Raw genomic sequence first — 19,119 nt, 5'->3', positions numbered from 1 at the left:
AGAATCGATAATACAAGAACATGTCCCCCTTTGAGAATAACAGCCGGAGTTATCCGCGTAGTAATACGCGCTCGTTGGAAAAACTGCAAATTCAATGGGTGGACTACGTTAAATAATAAATGCTACCGCGAACTATTATTTTCTTTGTTAGTATTCCACACGCTAGATACATACTGATATTAATCGAGATAGATTGAGACACGCGTTTAATATGACAAGATATCCTAGTCATTAGTAGAAATCAAAAGATATTCAATTTTATAAGTTTTTAAGCGGCAAAAAAAAGTAACATGTGTAGAATAATAATTTGTATAATTAGAAATGTCGCACTGAAAAAAGGAACATAATGTTATTCAGAGTCCTTGAAATCGACTGAAAAAGAAAACCTAAGAGGTTGTCGCGTCGCGCTTGATACATACGCAATGATATTCTTTTAGCTTCCATAAGCGCGTGTTACATACAAAAGTACGCTTACCACCGACGGCATTAGGAGGATAAGATAAGATTAGGACGGGTACCGATGCAACAACGTTGCGAGCGCAAAGGTCTTGTAATATCGAAGTTTTAAGTTGACGTAGCGCACTGTTCTAGATTCAAGTCTGTGTTCAATTATTTACACGTGATGTGCGATACACAAGTATACCGACATTTGTGTAATGGCATGACGAGCACAGATGCACGCGCATTTTTTTGTCTTCTCCGACTACTACTTTGCATCTCGCGATTAACTCGTTACATTGTCGAATCGCTCGTACGAAAAAAGTTCAATCTTAGAAAAAGAAATCGATAACACATTCCATATATATGCAAAAACCGTCTCATTTTCAAGTTAAATAAAGATTAGACATCAACTTCTAATTTTTTTTGCCAACTAACATTTAACGTTGGAATTTATCAGGCGCAATTAGGCGTATGTAAATTCCCTCTTTAAGGAGACACAAGTGAACAAGAAACGAAATAAGTTGTAACGTGTAATCTGAAATACAATCTATGAGAAATAAATTGTCACGGAAAACAACGTATTTAATTTGCATGAACGTACATTTGAGAGATTTGATTTGTTTTGTTTTTTTTTGTTTTTTTTGTTTTTTTTTTTTTTTTTTACCGATACTTGTCTACACACACACACACACACACACAAAACTGACAGTCAAACAATTACACAATTTGCGTTCTATCAAATGTATATATACATATATAGTATAACGCGCGATGCAAACAAATCGCTCGTCAAATATCGAAACCAAATAAAAATCAGGTTAATTTCTCGTGTGCGCACTGGATGTTTGACGACGTCAGTTAAAAGCGACCATTGACACGGATTTTTTAGCTCGCGGCGTTGTCCCGTGGGGTTATACAATTTCAAAGACGGCGATGAAACTCTAGAGGGGTCTCGGCACTCTCGAGAGGTTTGAGAGCAAGAGAGGGAAAGAGAGAAAGAGAAGGAGAGAAAAAGAGAGAGAGAGAGAGACTGATACAACGGCGCGGATGTGGTAGCCGCCAAGGTGGAGGCGTTGTGTGCGCATGGTAGCGGGTCGCGTCTCGCGGCGTGGCGGACATAAAACGATTCGGAACGAATTTCGACAAATTGACGTGGCCGCCGCGAGCAACGTACTCTCCCGTACACGCCGACCTAGCCGGTGCCCGAGAGAGGTACCGACCAGGCACAAAAAAAGTCCCGGTCGACCCGCACCCCTTTCGCCCGCCGCTGCCGCCGCCGTTGCGGCCTCACCTAGTGCTCTTTTTTTTCCCGCTTTCTCCTTGTCCATATCTCTATCGCCTATACCTGCCGCGCATGGTCTCCCTCCTCGGGATACTCGACCTCCTCTCCGGCACCGACCGTCCACCGGCGGATAATCGATTTAACGCAACGTCGCGCGGTAATTGTTAATTTAGATTTTTCGCGCGCTCTCGACCGCACTGAAAGCTCTTCCCGGCTCTCTTTACGCCTCTAATGAGATCCCGGGAGCGGCTAACGCGATTCATGAGATCATCTTCGAAAGAAGATTAGGAAATATTGAAAAAAAAAAAAAAAAAAAGTGCACGCGAGGTGCACACAAAGCATCGAGCGATTTGCTAATGCCCCGGATGATAATTAAGCCGCCGATCTCGTCAATTTCTCAGTCTTGGCGATGGATTTCTCAATCTTTCCCCACCTGTGCCCACCAGTTTCCCGTTTTGTACGCGGTCAGGAAAACCACCGAACGCGTTACGGTCACCGCGATTGAATGGGGCGCGCTTTAAGTGCCGCGTTTCTTGAAAGCGCGGTCGCGCGCGGCGTAACAACAAAGCGCAACGCCGATGACAAACGACGGTCAGAAACGAGGTGTCAGAATGACGGGACCGCAAAAGGTAATGATATGATTGGGCCGTTGTACGCCGTACGGGGGATGTTTGCGGTTTTGCGGTTTCCGCCCCTCGAATCGACGCCTCCTCTCTCTTACTCTTTCTCGCTCTCTCCCGCGTTCTATCCGCCTCCCCCGCTCTCTTTCTGGCGGCTCTTATTGTTACGCGCGGATATCGTCACTTTTACGTCGCGGTACGCGGTTTTACGATTCGCTAAACGACAGCGTCGCGTTTTTGCGCGCACGGCTTAATTTCGTTAACGGCGCTTTAATTCCGTGAGTACGTCCCTGTGATTTCGCCGAGAATATGCGAATGATAACGACGGTAATAATGGAGGCGCGAGTAATTGTAATAATCAAGCGTGAAAACGCGAGTCATCGTGCCTCGAAATGGCAAACCAGAAAAAAAGTCTCGAGTTCAGGAGAGAGAGAGAGAGAGAGAGAGAGAGAGAGAGAGAGAGCTGAGGATAAAAATGAGAGCATGTAATTACTTCAATTTGCTGTCATTTATAAACCGCTTGTAAAGCATTCCGATGGTAATGGCTAATTTCTGCGAGATTCGTTGCTTATGCAATATGAACGTCTGCGTTGCATAAATCAATTAGCAATGCTCATCGATCAAGTCGGACAATAATTCCGCGCGGTAAAAACAGCACAAGAGAGTTTTCGATCAAATGTCAAATCATTTTTACAATGCGCGTGTAAATGAGAAAAGTTTTAAAGAGCGATAAAACATTTCTTGAGAAGAACTTTTTCAAAGAAAATATTTAAAATAATAAATATTATATAAAACAAATTTTCTTTCATTGTATTTGTTTTTTGTTTTTTTTTTTTTTTAATTAAAAAGTAAAATTCTTATAGAGATTTACGCATTTGCGTGTGTATCTTACTAATTCTTTAAAAATCATTCCGATGATGTGTCCGCGTTTCAAGAGACGTCCCTGACTTCTCCTCTTTTTGACGCGCGTGTCTCATTACATTCGAGCGCAAGCAACATCAATCTTCTCGCACGTGGAAAGCTTTGATAGACGAATTAATCGACTCGGACGAAACATGGGACAAAAATGGTCGTGGATTCTGCTATCAGACAACTCAATCCGATCTCGCCAAAAACATATTCAGCAAATCAGAATTATTCCATATATGTATACATAGACGCGAGTAAGTTTTTAACGCAGCAAGAAAGTGCACGTGACGTGTCCGAGGTCATATAAACAATTTGAGAGTAATCTCGGATAAAAAAGAAATATTTTTAAAACTATTCACTAATTTCTAAACAATTATGTATAAATTAGACGAACTTTGATCTTGTTATTCTTTTTGTTCCGCACAACGAGAATATTCGATATTTAATTCGTCAATTTTTTGACATCAAATCAAAGATATATCTCGCGATCAAAAAGAGCGTTGCGTAAATAAAATTACATGCGCGTGTAATCGCGCGCCAAAAGCGCGCCTTCCAGCGTGGCACGGCGGCGTCCCGAGAAAGTTGTGGAATCTCCGCTTCGGGTCGGGCCGGGGCACACGACGAATGGACAAATTATAGGGTGCACGGAATAATGAGGCTCCCGTTCTAGGACGGTACACCAGAAATCGGGGCATCTCGCGCCTATAAATCACGCGGAACACGACCGCGCCGAGCCGCTTCGTAAAACGGCCAATTGACGGGTTTCAGCTCGACGATGCGCGTGGCACGAGCTGCTGCATGACCGCGGAGATCGCCGCGATGACGTAAAAAAAGAACAATGCGGGAATGTTAATAACGGAGTATAAAAGTGAGACATAAAAAAATCAGGAAGATGTTATTACGCATCTTGACGGTTGTACACGTGTATATTTACATATTATCAATTCATTTTATACGTACGTACAATCTCAGTCGTACATTTTTTTTTTGTGTGCAAGTGTGTGTACGTATTACATTACAACCGTGTCGAGCAGGAAATTCAAGTGTGTAAAAGAAAAACAAAACGAAAAAAAAAAGCCTATACGTGCAAAAGTACAACACGGCGAGTATTGTCATTGCGGAAGAACATAAAGTATCGTTAGGCCGGGGACAGCTCGTTGAAACGTGGTTATCTCTGTCGAGTTAACCATATGGTAATGATATTCCGTCCGACTTTGCGATGTATCGCAAAAACGATATCGCGCGTGATACGGAAAACTGGACACGCCACTTCAAAATGTAACGTCAATATTATACGAGATTGAGGATCCTAATGATACCAGTATAAAACCATTGATATTTTTTCTACATTTCTAGATTTTTATTTAACAGCTAGAATTTCTGCAAAACATATCGTGACACACGAAACTCTGACATTTTCTTACTAACGGTACTAACTTTAGTCTATAAATTGCATATTTTTTAACACGCAAAATGCGGAGTCCATAAGTTAGTAATTTTTAAATACAATGTGTGTGCACACTTTATTAATTACTTGTTATCGAAATTAATACACGCAGCTGTCAAGATTATTGTTTTTACATGTCATTAGAAAGTATTTTACTTTAACTTTTTCACACACTGTATTTTTCTTTACATGTGTTATCATTTTATGAAAAAATCTTTCATTAGAAACATAATTTAAAAAATAAGTTAAAGATACAAGGATACCTTCAAAGATGATAAGTGTTTCCAAATAGCAAAATTTATCGAAATGTTTTAATGAAGTGAATTTTACTGGTGTTGTAATTTTTTTTCAAGATGACAATCGCTTAAAACAAAAAAAAAGAAAAAGTGATCGTGTCTTTTTTTGAAAGCGCGGGAAGAAACCGTGGCGATCCAGACTTGTCCGTTACGGGAGTTGTTGAGGCAGGTCGCGGGTACGACCGATTCAGAGAATCAAATGGCCACGACGAATTTATGTGCATTTCAAGTCTGTCCAGCGTTCGTTCTCGCACCTGTTTTTCATCGAGTTCAATTCCGTTTGCAAAATACGTTTACGCACACACAGGACGTTCTTGCATTATTCTCACATGCAAATTAAAATGTGTAAAATAAATTAATAGAAGTTCTATAATATCGCGCATCACCGGCGCGATTACCACGATTGATGAACGTGATCATACATGGACGTTTGACTCCAAAGTGCACAAATTTATGTCGCGCGAATATGAGAACCGGCGGTCAAAAATGTGCATAATTTCGCGATAAGCCACATTTAAACGACGCAATGGTGTTTGTTATCGCGAGATATATTCGCACATCGAGTTTCGTCGCTGCTTTGCGATGAGGTTTGCGTGCATCACGCATTTTCTCTGACAGAAATACATAATCTACACACATTATGTGTATAAATACGTATGTGTAATATATACGTAAATAAAAATACATATGAGAAAAACTGAAGAAAAAAACTTTCACTTACCCATAAATCGCGTCTTTATCGCGTTTGTGGACGTCGGGTACCGCGGAGGCCGCAGCCGCCGCTGCAGCTGCGAGAACATGTTGTGGTGGCTGAGGCGGGGGCGGTGGATATTGGGGGTGCGCCGGACCCATACCCCCGAGGTGAGGACTGTGATGTAAACCGGGAACACCCCGGGCACTACCGTGTGGGTCGTACAGGCCTGTGCCTCCACCGCCACCACCGCCCTCGAGGTAGCCGCTGTGCAGCCCGCCGTCATCGTACTGCAAATATACAAAAAAAAAAATTAGTAACATCGAAATATGTGCAATGCGAAAGAAAAATTACTTGTCGGAAAAATTCTGCTTCTCGTCACATTCTTTTCACGTAGGCAAAGTGCATCGCTTACAACGTAACTAAAATCTAAGCTAAAACGCGTATTCTTTTTTTTCAATTATCTTCCACGACTACTTTGTAATAACACAATATATTCCTCGGGTTTCTTTCGTATTTAAATATAGACACTGTCTATTCTGGCACGTTGGCTCATAAATTTAGAATCACACGCTTATAACGATTGACGCAAGGACTTTGAAGCGCTCGCATAAAATGTTGAGAATGTTCAAGAGGTGACACGGAACACTGCTAGAATGTCACGTCTTTTTTTAAACAAACTTGTAACAATCATAGTTTTGCGAGTTAGTAGGACGCGTCTGAAGTTCGTGGGACGGCCATCAGCTGGCGCTTCTAAGGACAGTGTATTCTAAAACCAGATTGCGAGATACGGTCACACCGCGGTCTCTGCGGTCTCGCGCATGTAATTAGGTTTAGAAAATAAAAGTCTCTTCGTCACGTGTGTGCGCGCATTATCGACATCGCGTGTTTTTTTTTCTTTTATACCTTTTAGCTTTATTGAAAAAATGTCAAACATATGTTCTTTATTTATATGCAAGAAGTTAGAAGCTTTTATTTTAATTAAAAGACAGGTTTTTGTTTTCATTATTAAATCACCGAACCTCTTTCTTTCTCTTTTTCTCCTGTTAGAATTCCCGCATAGATTCGCGATTGACAACTTTTTCCTTCGCCGCGTTATCGAAAGAAAAAGATTGAATTGCCGCACAGAGAGAGAGAGAGAAAGAGAGAGAGAGAGAGAGACAATTAATTACGCGCGACCACCGTATGACCGGTAATAAATAACCGCGTATTCAATTACGTCTAGCCGCGCGCCGACCTTCCCAGGACACCGCAAAAAAGGGCAAGGCCTCGTGATTTCCAGCAATAAAGTTCCCGTTCCGATGCAAAACTGATGGATGACAAGCAAAAGTGCGCTAATTGCCGGACAAATTCGAGCACACGGCGAGCGTATCGACAGGGTTACCTCCCGGTATACACATAGCTTGACGAGTGGAAAGCCTGGAGAGACTCGCCTCGATCGATCGCGATCGGTCGGTCAATCGGGGACGGAAGCAATGATTTTCCCGGAGTCCTCTAACCCGCTGCTTGTCACGGCAGTCTGCGCAGGAACGAAAGCAAGCCGATTATTATCGCTAATTGCTTAATTCTAGCATCGAGCTCGGAATGCCGCGTAATTCCGTCGCGGAAACAAGAAACGGGGAATTCGCGGTTACCAACTGAAAGAGTGAGAGAGAGGGGTGGAGGAGGAGGATGAGGGAATGTGTGTTCGATGCAATCCGGAAAAGAGCAATTGTGTTCGTTACGAAGTGATACTGTGCAAGAACATCGAAGGCAATCCGCAATCAATAATTTTTCTTCATTTCTTTTTTATTTAATTTTTCTTTACGCTTTGTCGCATAAATTATTTTTATTATTTTTCAACTGTGTGATTCGCGCGTCAAAATTGCAGAAAACGAGTTTAAATATGACCAATGAAAATTGAATCCGTTTGTCCTACTATCGCGTTTGAATTAATTCGATACGTGCGTTACGCAGTCGCACGTGTACAATCTGCATAATGCAAGCATGGCGAGCTTAAAATTCGATCTTTTTAGCTGCGCGCAACGTCCTCGTTTTCGTATCGCAAAAATGCTGGCGATAAATTGCTGCGAGAACCGAACCGAATTAATATAGTCGATATCTTTATCGCTGTTTTCTCGGATATTTTATCGCGCATCCCTTCGAGCGTTCAATATCTCTTGTGTTTCTTACGTAAATACGGCTTTTTTTGTTTTTACAAAACGGTGATTTGTGAGTTAAATCGAATTGAGGACATTTTCATAAAGTCTCGAACACGAATTTGCAACTCAATATTTTTTTAAAAGAATTGAGAAAGGTGTGTGCTGTTTGCTTTCTAACAAATTCGAAATACAGACAGCAGATGTAACATCTGTTGAAGCATTTTTCAGAAATAATTTTTTTTTTTTTTCACGAGATATTGCGCGCACACACACGATAAATTGTCCTCCGGCCATCGCGAGTATTCCCATTTTGCGGTTTCTCTATTCATCTGGATACACGCACAAGTTTTCATTTATTCGCGAAAAACGACGCAAAAGTGATCCTTGTCTGGTAGCGCGCGAACGTGTCGCGCCTAGAATGCGAATCTCCACCAGCAGCCGCGAGGACTGAAAAAGGCCGTGGACAATAATTCACCGTCACGACGGTATGAAGATATCACTCGACAACCGAGAGCGGAATATCTTATACGGGGTAGCAGGAAGTGTGAGCGGGGTGTGGTGAGGCTGTATGTGTCTCAAGACACGATCACGGGAGAGAGACTCGCGCGACGAACGTCTTACCGACGACGGAGCTCGTCGTCGTGTTCGTCGTCTTCCCGTCACCGTCGCCAAGGAAGATTCGAGCGACAAAAGCCGGTTCGAGCTGAGAAACGAACGAGCACCACGCGCGCTCATGTACAATACAATTGCTATTTGCGACCGCGGCTCGGCGCTAATTTGTGACCGAAACGGAGAAGTTACACAGCGACGTCGCGACGATGTCGGACTGTCACTGAGATGTTGCGCGCAACGAGCAATGGACCGGCTTTTGACATGAAAGAGAGATATTTCCGGTGATACCGAGAGGGAGCGACGTAAATGAATTTTTAGTGGACCGGAATTTTTAGCGGTCGTCGTCGCGAGAATCTTTCCGCGGTTGAATTATTCGTCTCTTTTCTTGCGTGTTAAATAAATCCAGTCGAGAGTTAATTTCTTCGCGCATGCGCTACATCAAATATGTGTGTTATACCAAGCGTGATACACGAATATGACACATCATGAAAATTCATACGACTACTTTAAGTGGTGAGTTATACGTCGCGCTTAACGTCCATCGCGAACAAAAATTGAATAATGCATCCTAGAGTTAATACACGAATGTACGCTGTCACACACGAGGGATTAAATGTAATATGCGAGAATTCTGACATATGAAAATGGCGTTTTTGCGTAAACGACGAGACGCATGCTCGCTCGTTCGCTCGTGCGCGCAAAGCTGTTTCGGTTTCGTTAGCTGTAACCGGCTCGGCAGGATCGGGGAACCGAGGGAAATTTAGCAAAGCCTGACAAACGACCACCATTTATAAGTAGATAGGTCAAGGCGAGCGTTTAAGCGTCTCGGTATAAATTACCCAAAAAAAACGCAGAGAGAGAGAAAAGGAGAGACGAAAAAGAGAAGAAGAGAAGACGGAGGAGGACAAGACGCAGCGTATTCGCTTCGCGATACCGTCAGCGATTATCTCCGCTTGAAAAATATAAATCGGCAAAATACATCGGCGAGAGAGCCCGACGGATCGCGTTGCGAGGATTCAGAAAATTGCCGAGTGATGGAGATGCCGCCGTCGGCGAATTTCGCGAGCCGACGAGGTAAACACCAATAACCCGACAACATTGGCCCCTCGGCCTCTCTCTGTTGCTCTCTCTCTCTCACTCCTCTCCTCTTCTCTTTCGGTTTTCCCCTAGCATTTCAGCCTCGCTTTCCGTTGCACTGCGGTGTCGAAATCAATTTCAAAATCGTTATAACGTATCGCGCGAAGAAATATCGGAGGCGTCCCACAATCCGGCTATTAATCTTTCGCGAGAGCGGTGCAATACGCGAAAAAGTCCGTTGGAAAGATTTCAAGTGAAAAAACAGATCTCGCCTTCGGTATCACTTTGGGACTTGTCGTCACTACGAAAATAAACTTCTCACTTAACGTCATAGCTTCGTATCGCGATCGCTCATCTTTAATTAAATCTAATACGTACGTTGCGTTTCTTGCAAACACATCTTTCTTTCCGATGGTAAATAATCGGAGAGTAATCGCGAAGAAAAAGTTGCGGCTCTCGATGACGTTTGATAGCAGAGCAAACTCGCTTCGAAAAACGGTAAGCATGTTCGCGAGCTCTTCACGTCAGATAATGTTTTATTTCGAAACAAACTTTCGCGTCGAAATTTTCATTTGACATTTAGTGTCGACATAAAAATAAAACTCGTTCACCAGAAGGGGGATGCGGGAAGGGGAGGAACCACCAGGCGTCAAATATAATCGAGATAGATTGATTATTATTTAACGCGCCGCAAATATGACGATTTACACAATTTATAATAAAACTTTCACCGATGCGTATCGATTTGCCGATTTGAGTTACTTAAGGACGTTTTCGCTGTCAATAATCGCGGCGAAATATATACAACCGAAATTTCACAAACCGATAAAGAAAAGATAACTTTTCCCGCGATCATTTATTTTTCTGCAATCGATATCAACGTTTAGAAAAAAAATATATCGCGGGTAACACATAAATCTGTAAAAAGAAACGCGTTTTTTTTCTCCTCACGAGATCTCGACGATGCTTCTCCTTCTACGCGAAGTAGAAGTGCTTCGCGATTCAACAAAACATTTAACGTTTATCATTTTTTTTTCTTTACCGCGCGCAATTACGATGTACCATGTGGTTAATTAGTGGCATGGCGATAATTAGTTCCCTAGGAATTCAATTATCTTAGCTTCGTACGAAATCTGATAAAGCTTCGGGCAAGACAGCTCGCGCTTTGCTATCTTTCATATCGCTTCCCTCATTAATGTTAGAATAGAAAATCCAGCGATGTAAATCGCACAAAGCTTCGAATTAACCCTTAAGTGGTCACGCTACGATCGTCGAGCTGAGACAAAACGTTCTTTTTCATAATGGTTATTATATTAAATGTCATCGTACGATATACCGTAGCCCATACGTTCCACTTTTCACAGATATAAAGTGACAACGCTATCTTTCTTCGAGTATCTAGACCCGGCTTTACACCTTTATAAACTAATGCTGCAATTCTTTATCCTATCTCATTCTAAAGTTATGCCGTGAATTTAAAAGGTGCGTCTGATAAGAGAGACGATGTTTTTTACGCTGCTGAGCCCGTTTGAATCACCACCAACGCACATTTTCGAAAAACAGAATTAGGTATCGGGCGTCGCTCGACGCGCGGCTCTAAATCGGAGCCGAGTTAGGCCCCCATTTATCTCCCGCATGAATATGCCTAACGACTGTCCAGACGAAAAAGGAAAAAACGGCGCGACGCGGCGCGCAATGGAGAACGGCGAGAAATCGATACGACTTTAATCCGTAGGCTAAAGGCCGATATCCGCGGCAATCGGGCGAGCGAAAGTGATTGATGGATACCCATAAATACATAATCACGGCTCATTCGGCGGCGAGTACAGCGCCGACATGGACGACGGAAAAATCGGATACGCCTCGTTGTCCAAAAGCCGCGCGTTCGCCATTCACGGTCGGAATTTTTAATCCCGAAACGCGCTATATCGCGTATATACACGAGTTCTTTCGCGCGTAATGTACGTACGTGTCGCTCATGCTAAACAGAAAAATCTCGTTATGGTTGTGCAGCTTAATTCCGATGCCTCATTCTTAATTATTATTCGGTGATAAATTTATTAATGAAGAAATTAAGGAGGAGAAATGTAAGAATGTTGTGACATTTAAAGATCTATGCGCGTATTATTGCAAATGTATAAAATTAACGAGAAGACATGGTAGAAAAAAGAAATCTGTTAAAATCCGAATTCATCACACAGAACGAACATACGTGAAACGTCAAGGATTTATCACTCGTGTGTTACCAAACACATTTTTGCGAGATTCCCGATTACAAAAACACACAAACGCATAAAATATATTATATATTTAAATATTTTGAAAATAAATTATTTTGTTTTATAGCCTAAAGTGATTTCACATAGAGAAAGAAAGAGAGAGAAAAACAAGTTTGCAGTAACTTAAAAATTCAACTGAATATTTTGAGCAATAAATAAAGACGCGCATAATAAGACAAAGTTCAATAAGCGTATCGTCATATTTCTTGTGTGTTGTCAACTTCTGTTATATTAACTTTTTTATCTCTACAATAATCTCCACATGTATGTAAAGCTCGGTATAAACAAAATTAAAAGTTGATAAAATTGCCGAGCGATCCCGTACAAATTCGACGCTTATCATATCCGCGGCAATTTGTAGTTCGGATTGTCATTATTTCCAAGCTGATTATTCGAGATGTCAGATTCTCTATTGTGCGCTTCCTCGCGCACGCGTCTATCGCGAGAAGAATATTCATTCATTCGTCGATATTTTGCAATCTCCGACAAAGCGGCAGGACGTCGAATAAAATTTACCTGTCAAAGATCGCGAGCTTATGGCCACGGACGTCGCTTTCTCCGCTTCTCCGATCCGCGTTGTGAGGAATTCTTCGCGCTGTGCACGCGAAAGTGTTTCTCTCGCGCAGACACGCACGCACGCACGTACACATGCACGTTTCGGCAATTTTGCTAGCGCAATCGGGGACCGAACGGACGGGACGAAGCGGAATTGAGCGGTAAAACCCGCGCGCTCGGTCGTTCTGCGCACGATTCTGCGATTGAGACGCCGCTACCGGACGCAAACGTGTTATTTGCCCCGAAATCATCGATACTCATTATATCCGGCTTACTCGGAACTCTTTACATTGCGATGCACGATTAACACTTTGAGGAGCACTGATACTTATTTGCGGCGCAAAATAGAAAGAACTAATGTATTTATTACAGCATCGACAATTACAAATGATTGTCAGATGTTTCGACGTTCAAGGCACTGCTGAACAGAACAAAAATTAAAAAAACAAGAACTTGCCATGTGTTCAATTACAAGAATTGTGAAGAAAGAAAATAAGAGAGACTCACATGTGTATATATATTCCACCCTACTTACTTTTGTCACTTCTTATTACGAACTACGTGCATCGCAATGTAAGCACACGCGTAAACAAGCGCCAGCAGTTATCGGCACAGAGGGAGAGAACGTTGTTTTCATACGAAGTCGGTTATCAGAATAAATATCGTCTGTTTGACGCGTATTGTACGATCATGAAATGTCCGTTCCAGTCGAATTTTAATTCTCAAGTTTTTCTCATCAGATCGAAAATGGATCCACTAACAAGAATCCCGCATTTGCATACGACGAGATAAATATTATTCCAGTAAACCGATTATCTCTCGCGCATCGTCAAAATAAGTCATCAGTCGCATCAACTCCAAAATTATACTAATTGTTTTTTTTTTTTTTATGATGATGGATATCTTAAATATTTAGATATTAAATAATTGTTTTTTTTTTTTGCGAGAATAGATATCTTTACTGACGAATATTTTTACCGACGAATTTATCTACAAAAAATGTCACTTTCTTATAACAACTTTTTATTTATGATGTAAATATTAATGTCATTCTTCTCAAAAACGAAATGTTTAATGTTATTTTTTTCTGAAGATGTAACCTGCTATGTGTGGTTTTTTACGAAAATAATCGTGTAATATTTATATACAGATAAGATTTTAAATACTGCAATTCTGATTTGTCATTTTAACGTTGTGTATAATTGTGAGCTTATATAAATACTTTAAAGTGCAAAGTTTAGAAATAAAAAATAATAAAAAAACAGATTCTACACGTATGCAAAAGCCAGTAACATATCATAAACAAAACCTTTCATTAAAAATATATTACTTAATCAAATGTATAATATATAATTCATGCATATGGCATAAATACATATGTAATTACATGTCTTTTTGTCAGCGAGTAAATTTTAATATCTGTTTATAACACACACGCGTTAATAAATCTCGGAGCTTTTATTGCACGTTTTATTTGTGTGTGTGTGTGTGTGCGCGCGCGCGTATGTTTTTCTGCATTGTTATATTAAACGCCAGCAAATCACCAGCTAATCGCGCGTTAAATATTATTTTGGCACAATTCACATACACAACGGATAAAAGGCTATCGCGAGGCGGAGATTTTAGACAGCAATTGTCCGGCAATTCGCCGTGTTTGTCCGTCGCGTGAACAAGAAACCGCAAACTGTGACACGAAATCTAATTAATTCTTCGAAAAGAAGTGTAGTTTTCGAGCGTTGACCGCGAATTATCGCGTTTCGTTTTGCCAGTCGAAAGAGACGGCCGACGATATTGTAATACCGTCAAAATAATCGTTCCCAGCGCATTAACCTATCGGTGCGAACGGCGAAGCCTCGAACGGCGAATCGTTTTGCTTACAATCGTTTCTTCAACCACGACCTCGACTTGGCATTTCACGCGGACTCTGTCATCCGTCGGCGATGTTTTTGCGAGACGGAAGATAACTTGACACAAGAATGTACTTTAACTCGCAGAAAAATAGAAATTTTTCAAACAAGAAAAACACGTACGCGAGAGAAAATTATTCGCGAATATATTCGATTTGCAGTACCAGGAGGCATCGGAGATTTTAATCGTATGTAGTTGAAATAACTTGATGTCTATAGTTTTGTTGCGGTGTAGGCTCGCACAATCAGTTTTCTTGAAGTACGACCCAAGTCACTTTATGTCACTTCTGGCGTTTGAATTATAACAGATGAAAGTATCAGCAATCTGTTTATACCGTTTAATTAAATTATCGCGGGACACTCATTGACTACCGGAATAATATCGCAATTATTTATTATGTACGCGCGCTCGCGCGCAGAACAGAAAGAAGAAATAACGCGTCTAACTTTTGACACGTTAGATATGTTTACGAGACACACGTTGAATAGAAACGTGTTTCGGAGCGGCGCGACCGTCGTCTTTCATCGTCGCGGAACAACAACGGGCGAGCGTCAACTAGTCGCTTGTTTTAATTAAGCGTTCGTAATGTCATACGCGTCTGTCATCGCGACTTGACCAGGGTGAAAGCTACCGCGCGCACACACACACACACACACACACACACACACATACACAACACTTTACCATCTCCGCTGAAAATATATATTCTGGCTGAATTCTCCACACGCGAATTCTTAGGCGCTCACTTCAATTCCCAAGCGTGTCGAAGATTAACGCGGTTGAAACAATAGCGGTCACGCGTGAAACAATAGCGGTGGTAAATATTCAGCGAGGAACTCGACAGAAGCGCTTAAAAACACCTTTGAAATCAGTGAGAAACCGTTTCGAAATGACCTCGACGTAACATTCATAGTAGACACGATCCCTATTCGTATCCTCTCTTGATCCCATATACGACTATTCAGCAGAAGCTAGGCTCGGTGTGCGAGCCAACGAGAGAGAGAGAAAGAGAGAGAGAGAGAGAGAGAGAGAGCGTGAAGCCATCGTCGTCGCAACTCACAATCGAGGCCAGAGGAAATTTACTCCCCGGTGTTGTGTTATGATTATCGGTCGCAATTACGCCGCGGTCAAAGTCGTCCGATTACGACGTGTGTAATCGGCACGTAAACACGAATCGGGTCCCACAAGTCTTGCGGCAGATTCACAATGCTCTTTCTCTCACTCTCTCGCTCTCTTTTCCCATTTCTCTCGCATCCGCGAACCGACGCGCGCGAATCATTCGAATTTCGCGCGCGAGTAAGAAGAGCTCGCTCGCGGCGAACCCGAAAGCGGAAAGCCCTTTTGTGCGACCGTCCTCTCGCGTTCCTCCTTGTCCGGCCTAACGCAGCGCGGCGGGCGTTTACAAAGCGCCGAGGCGACCGACATGTAAATTTCTCTTTCGACACGATATTCAATTCAAATTCACCACAGCTGCGGACTCTCGCGCGTTTAAACTGATACTCTCGCCCCGTCTTTTTTTTCAGCATAGAGAAAGAGAAGCACTGTATTACTGAGTTCACGCGTTTGCGACGACTCTCGAGGCAGTCGTCTTCGAAAAAAAAGGATCGCCGGATGTGGCATCCGGACGAAACTTTTCGTCACGAACAAACGAACACTCAATCACTCTCGCGTGAACACGGAAATATTATTTGTCACCATAGGTCTTGGTTGTTGGATTATTGTTGAAACGCGAGAAGACATCGGGCTAAAAGATAATGATATTTTAACTCTCCAGATTTGACTTCCATGAAATTTCCGTACAAAACACTTTCGGAGCACACGTTTTTTCACGATTCACGACCTAACAATTAGTCACCTAACGTCGCGTAATCGAAAGATAAAAGAGAGAAACATGCAGAAGCAAGTTGTGAAGAAACGTACCCTTGGCTGCGCCATGAACGCCCTGGCCGCGCCGGGGAACTCTGCGTGCTGAGCCACCGTAGCGGCTGTATTTTCCCACAAAATAAGCAAAAAGAGCTTCTACACTGCACCACACTTGTTTCTCAGCACTGTTAGAGCACGTTTAAGCCTGATGCTCCGACGCGCTACAATGACGCTGCGTTTTGTCACGTTAAGATAGAAGCGCGTGTTCCTGAAGTAATGAACCGAATTCCTGATACTCCGTCGGCGGCCGACGGCAGGTTCCGAAAGGTGTGGAAAAACTTTTGTGTTCTTTTCTAAGAGCAGCCGATACGCGCGTTTTTGGCCAAACGCGCGCGCACCTCTCCGTCGGCCCGCTTGTTTCACACTCTGACAATCTCGCACGCCCTTTACACGGCTTCCGCCGTTGCGTATCACTTCTTTCCTGATGTGTTATCTTGTCTTCGCTATCTGCGTGTTTGTCTGTTTGTTTCAAAGTTGCCGTTGTTCACAGCAAGTCTATGGCCGACGTTGAATTCGGAAAATCGCGAACGGGCGTCAGCACAGCTCGGTGACGAGTATCGCTCCGGGTAAAAGTAATACAACGGCGTCTTCAACGTCTGCAAGTGGACGCACGTGTTTCTTCATTGTCGCGGTAACACCAGCTCGGTGTCAGAGCGCCTCTCGTCAATCCCGCGCGAGCAATCGTCTTCGCTCGTGATCCACGAGCACCTGGTGTTGTCGCATATAAGCGACGCTCGCGCTTTCCGAATCTTGAACCGATTGCGAATTTTCTCTCGGAGAGTGAAATTGAGAGTTGAAAATGCACCTTACAGCACGGCGCTCGTGCGCCAGGTGATCGCGAGGCCTGCGAGTCGAACGCGCCTCATCGAGGTTTTTATCGTCGAGAATATCGTAGAAAGTGGCACAAACTAACTTGTTTCTTCTGTCCAACTTCGTTGTTCTCACATCTATAAAGATATATATATGTACGCAGCAACGTGTCAGGTGTTCCTGTTTCTACTCACTGTTTCGCACACCAACAACCCGATGCACCAAATTGTCACTGATTGGAAACACGTTACATTCCTTCAGTTAAACACCGTAACCAAACACGAAAAGAAACCACGATGACGCCCGACGACGAGGACGAATGACGACGACGGCGGCGGGCGTCACGATGCCAATCACTATTCACTGCCGTCGCGGCACAGTTTTAATCGTGCCTCGCGGATATTTCCGCGTTCGGAGCGGATGATGATGATGATGATGATGATGCCCGCGAGTCGCGAAGACAAGACGCGCGTGACGCACACAGTGTGGCGGCGGCGTTGCCACAACCAATACGCTTGTCTACGCGATACGTATCTCCGAGGTTGCCGCCTTTACGTTCTAATGCCGGCCGTGCTCGTTTCGGAACGATAGCACGCGCGGTTGTTACGATAGAACAGGATAACTGTGTAAAAACGAGCGCGAATTGACCGAACGACGTTCAACACGGTGATTCACGTTTACGATGACGACGGTGACGACGCGACGGCGGCTCGATGCGTTTACTATTCGCGACGGTATACTACTATCACCGTACGGACGCGAGTCAAGAGAGGAGACCGCGCGATCGAGAGCTGTCCGCGACACACGGCGGGCGACCCTCCTCCCTGACCGTGACTACTACTGCGTGTGGCACTCGTAACTCCGGCCGACAGAAGGTGGTAGGTTGGCTCGTCGTAGTGTGTTACACGTAGCGGCGGGAGCGCGGTCGTCGTAGGCAAGCCACGGGGATATGCGTATTTCAGGTTTCCCCCACGAAAAAGCAACCGGGTGTAGATCGCACGGGTAGAGAAGAGCGGAGCGAGCGAGCGTGGAGAGCAGCGCCTAGCGCGGTTTTAGATCCTGCGCCGTCCGCAGTCGTTCGCCAACTGTCAATCAGCGCCTCGCTACGCCGAGGAGTGGGAGGCGCGCCGACACGCCTACCGAGAGCGGCCAATGCGCCCCCTGAGCCCGCCCATCAGGACCGACGGAGAGCGCTCGCGCACCCAGCGCCACTCACGGCGAGTCTGCTAACTATCGGATCCTCCGCCATCGCTACACCACTACCAACGAGACCGCCGACGGACGACGACGACGACGACGACGACGATGTCGACGACGACGAAGCTGACGACGACGAGACTAGGACGATACGAAGACAGAACAGAACGTCGTCTACGAAATATAGTACAGTAGCGTGAGATCCGCGAGATTCGCGGCCCAACTCCATTGCTCCAATTCTACGAGACGTTTTTCTCGTCTCAAAGCTTTCTGTCTTCAAAAATTAAGATCCGAAAAGTTATCTGGCGGATTCAACATATTTATTTAGGATTTGTATAAAATATAAGAAATTATTTTCTAACGAGAGCGTGTACGTAACAACACATATGTGTATATTGAAAATATGTTTCATTATATTCACTTTACATAACGTGTTTGTTAGTTCCATGAAATCTAACGTTTCGATTTTCACTTTAAAATGTATAATATCAGTTTTCTTCTTGATATCTTATATACTATTTTAAACAATATGTAATAAAAATATTTTAAAGAACCGAAGCAAACAACAATTGGTAACATTTCTGAAAATAAACTTGACATAGGCATTAATATGATTAACTGAAGCACGTCGAATGGAAGTCGTTCCGTCGGTGATCGACGCCCTCGCAGAATCTCGCAGGACCTAGTGCGCATTTTGACACTGCGCTTTCGGGGGACTACTCCCCTTTCTACGTGGGTCGACGAATCGAGCCGAAGATACTCGAGCAGCCACGAACGCAGGATAATGCTGACAGTCAGTGTAGCAAGTAGTTCTTGGCAACGAGAGAGAGAGAGAGAGAGAGAAAAGGGGGGAGAGAAATCCGTCTCACTGTTTTTCCCTCACGAAATACGAACACAGCCGTTTCGGGTAAATTCTCGTCGACTCGAGTTG

At 43.5% G+C, this 19,119-nt stretch overlaps 1 protein-coding gene across 1 annotated transcript in view; it reads right to left on the bottom strand.

Annotated features, from left to right (window-relative positions):
* The window catches only part of LOC109857154 (homeobox protein homothorax), a 298,008-nt gene extending 279,952 nt beyond the window's left edge, over positions 1-18,056 (bottom strand). Inside the window, exons 1-2 of the mRNA XM_020433208.1 lie at positions 16,179-18,056; positions 5,717-5,976 (exon numbers count right to left, since the gene is read on the bottom strand). Of these exons, the coding sequence (XP_020288797.1) occupies positions 5,717-5,976; positions 16,179-16,193 (275 nt within the window). The 5' untranslated portion in view covers positions 16,194-18,056. The remainder of the gene's footprint in view (positions 1-5,716; positions 5,977-16,178) is intronic.
* Positions 18,057-19,119: the final 1,063 nt, after the last annotated feature.

This window comes from Pseudomyrmex gracilis, unplaced genomic scaffold (genome assembly GCF_002006095.1).
Source record: "Pseudomyrmex gracilis isolate BER0280 unplaced genomic scaffold, ASM200609v1 scaffold_148, whole genome shotgun sequence".
Taxonomy (NCBI): Eukaryota; Metazoa; Arthropoda; class Insecta; order Hymenoptera; family Formicidae; genus Pseudomyrmex; species Pseudomyrmex gracilis.
The sequence above is the reverse complement of the archived record's forward strand: the minus strand, read 5'-3'. Positions and strand labels throughout refer to the sequence as shown.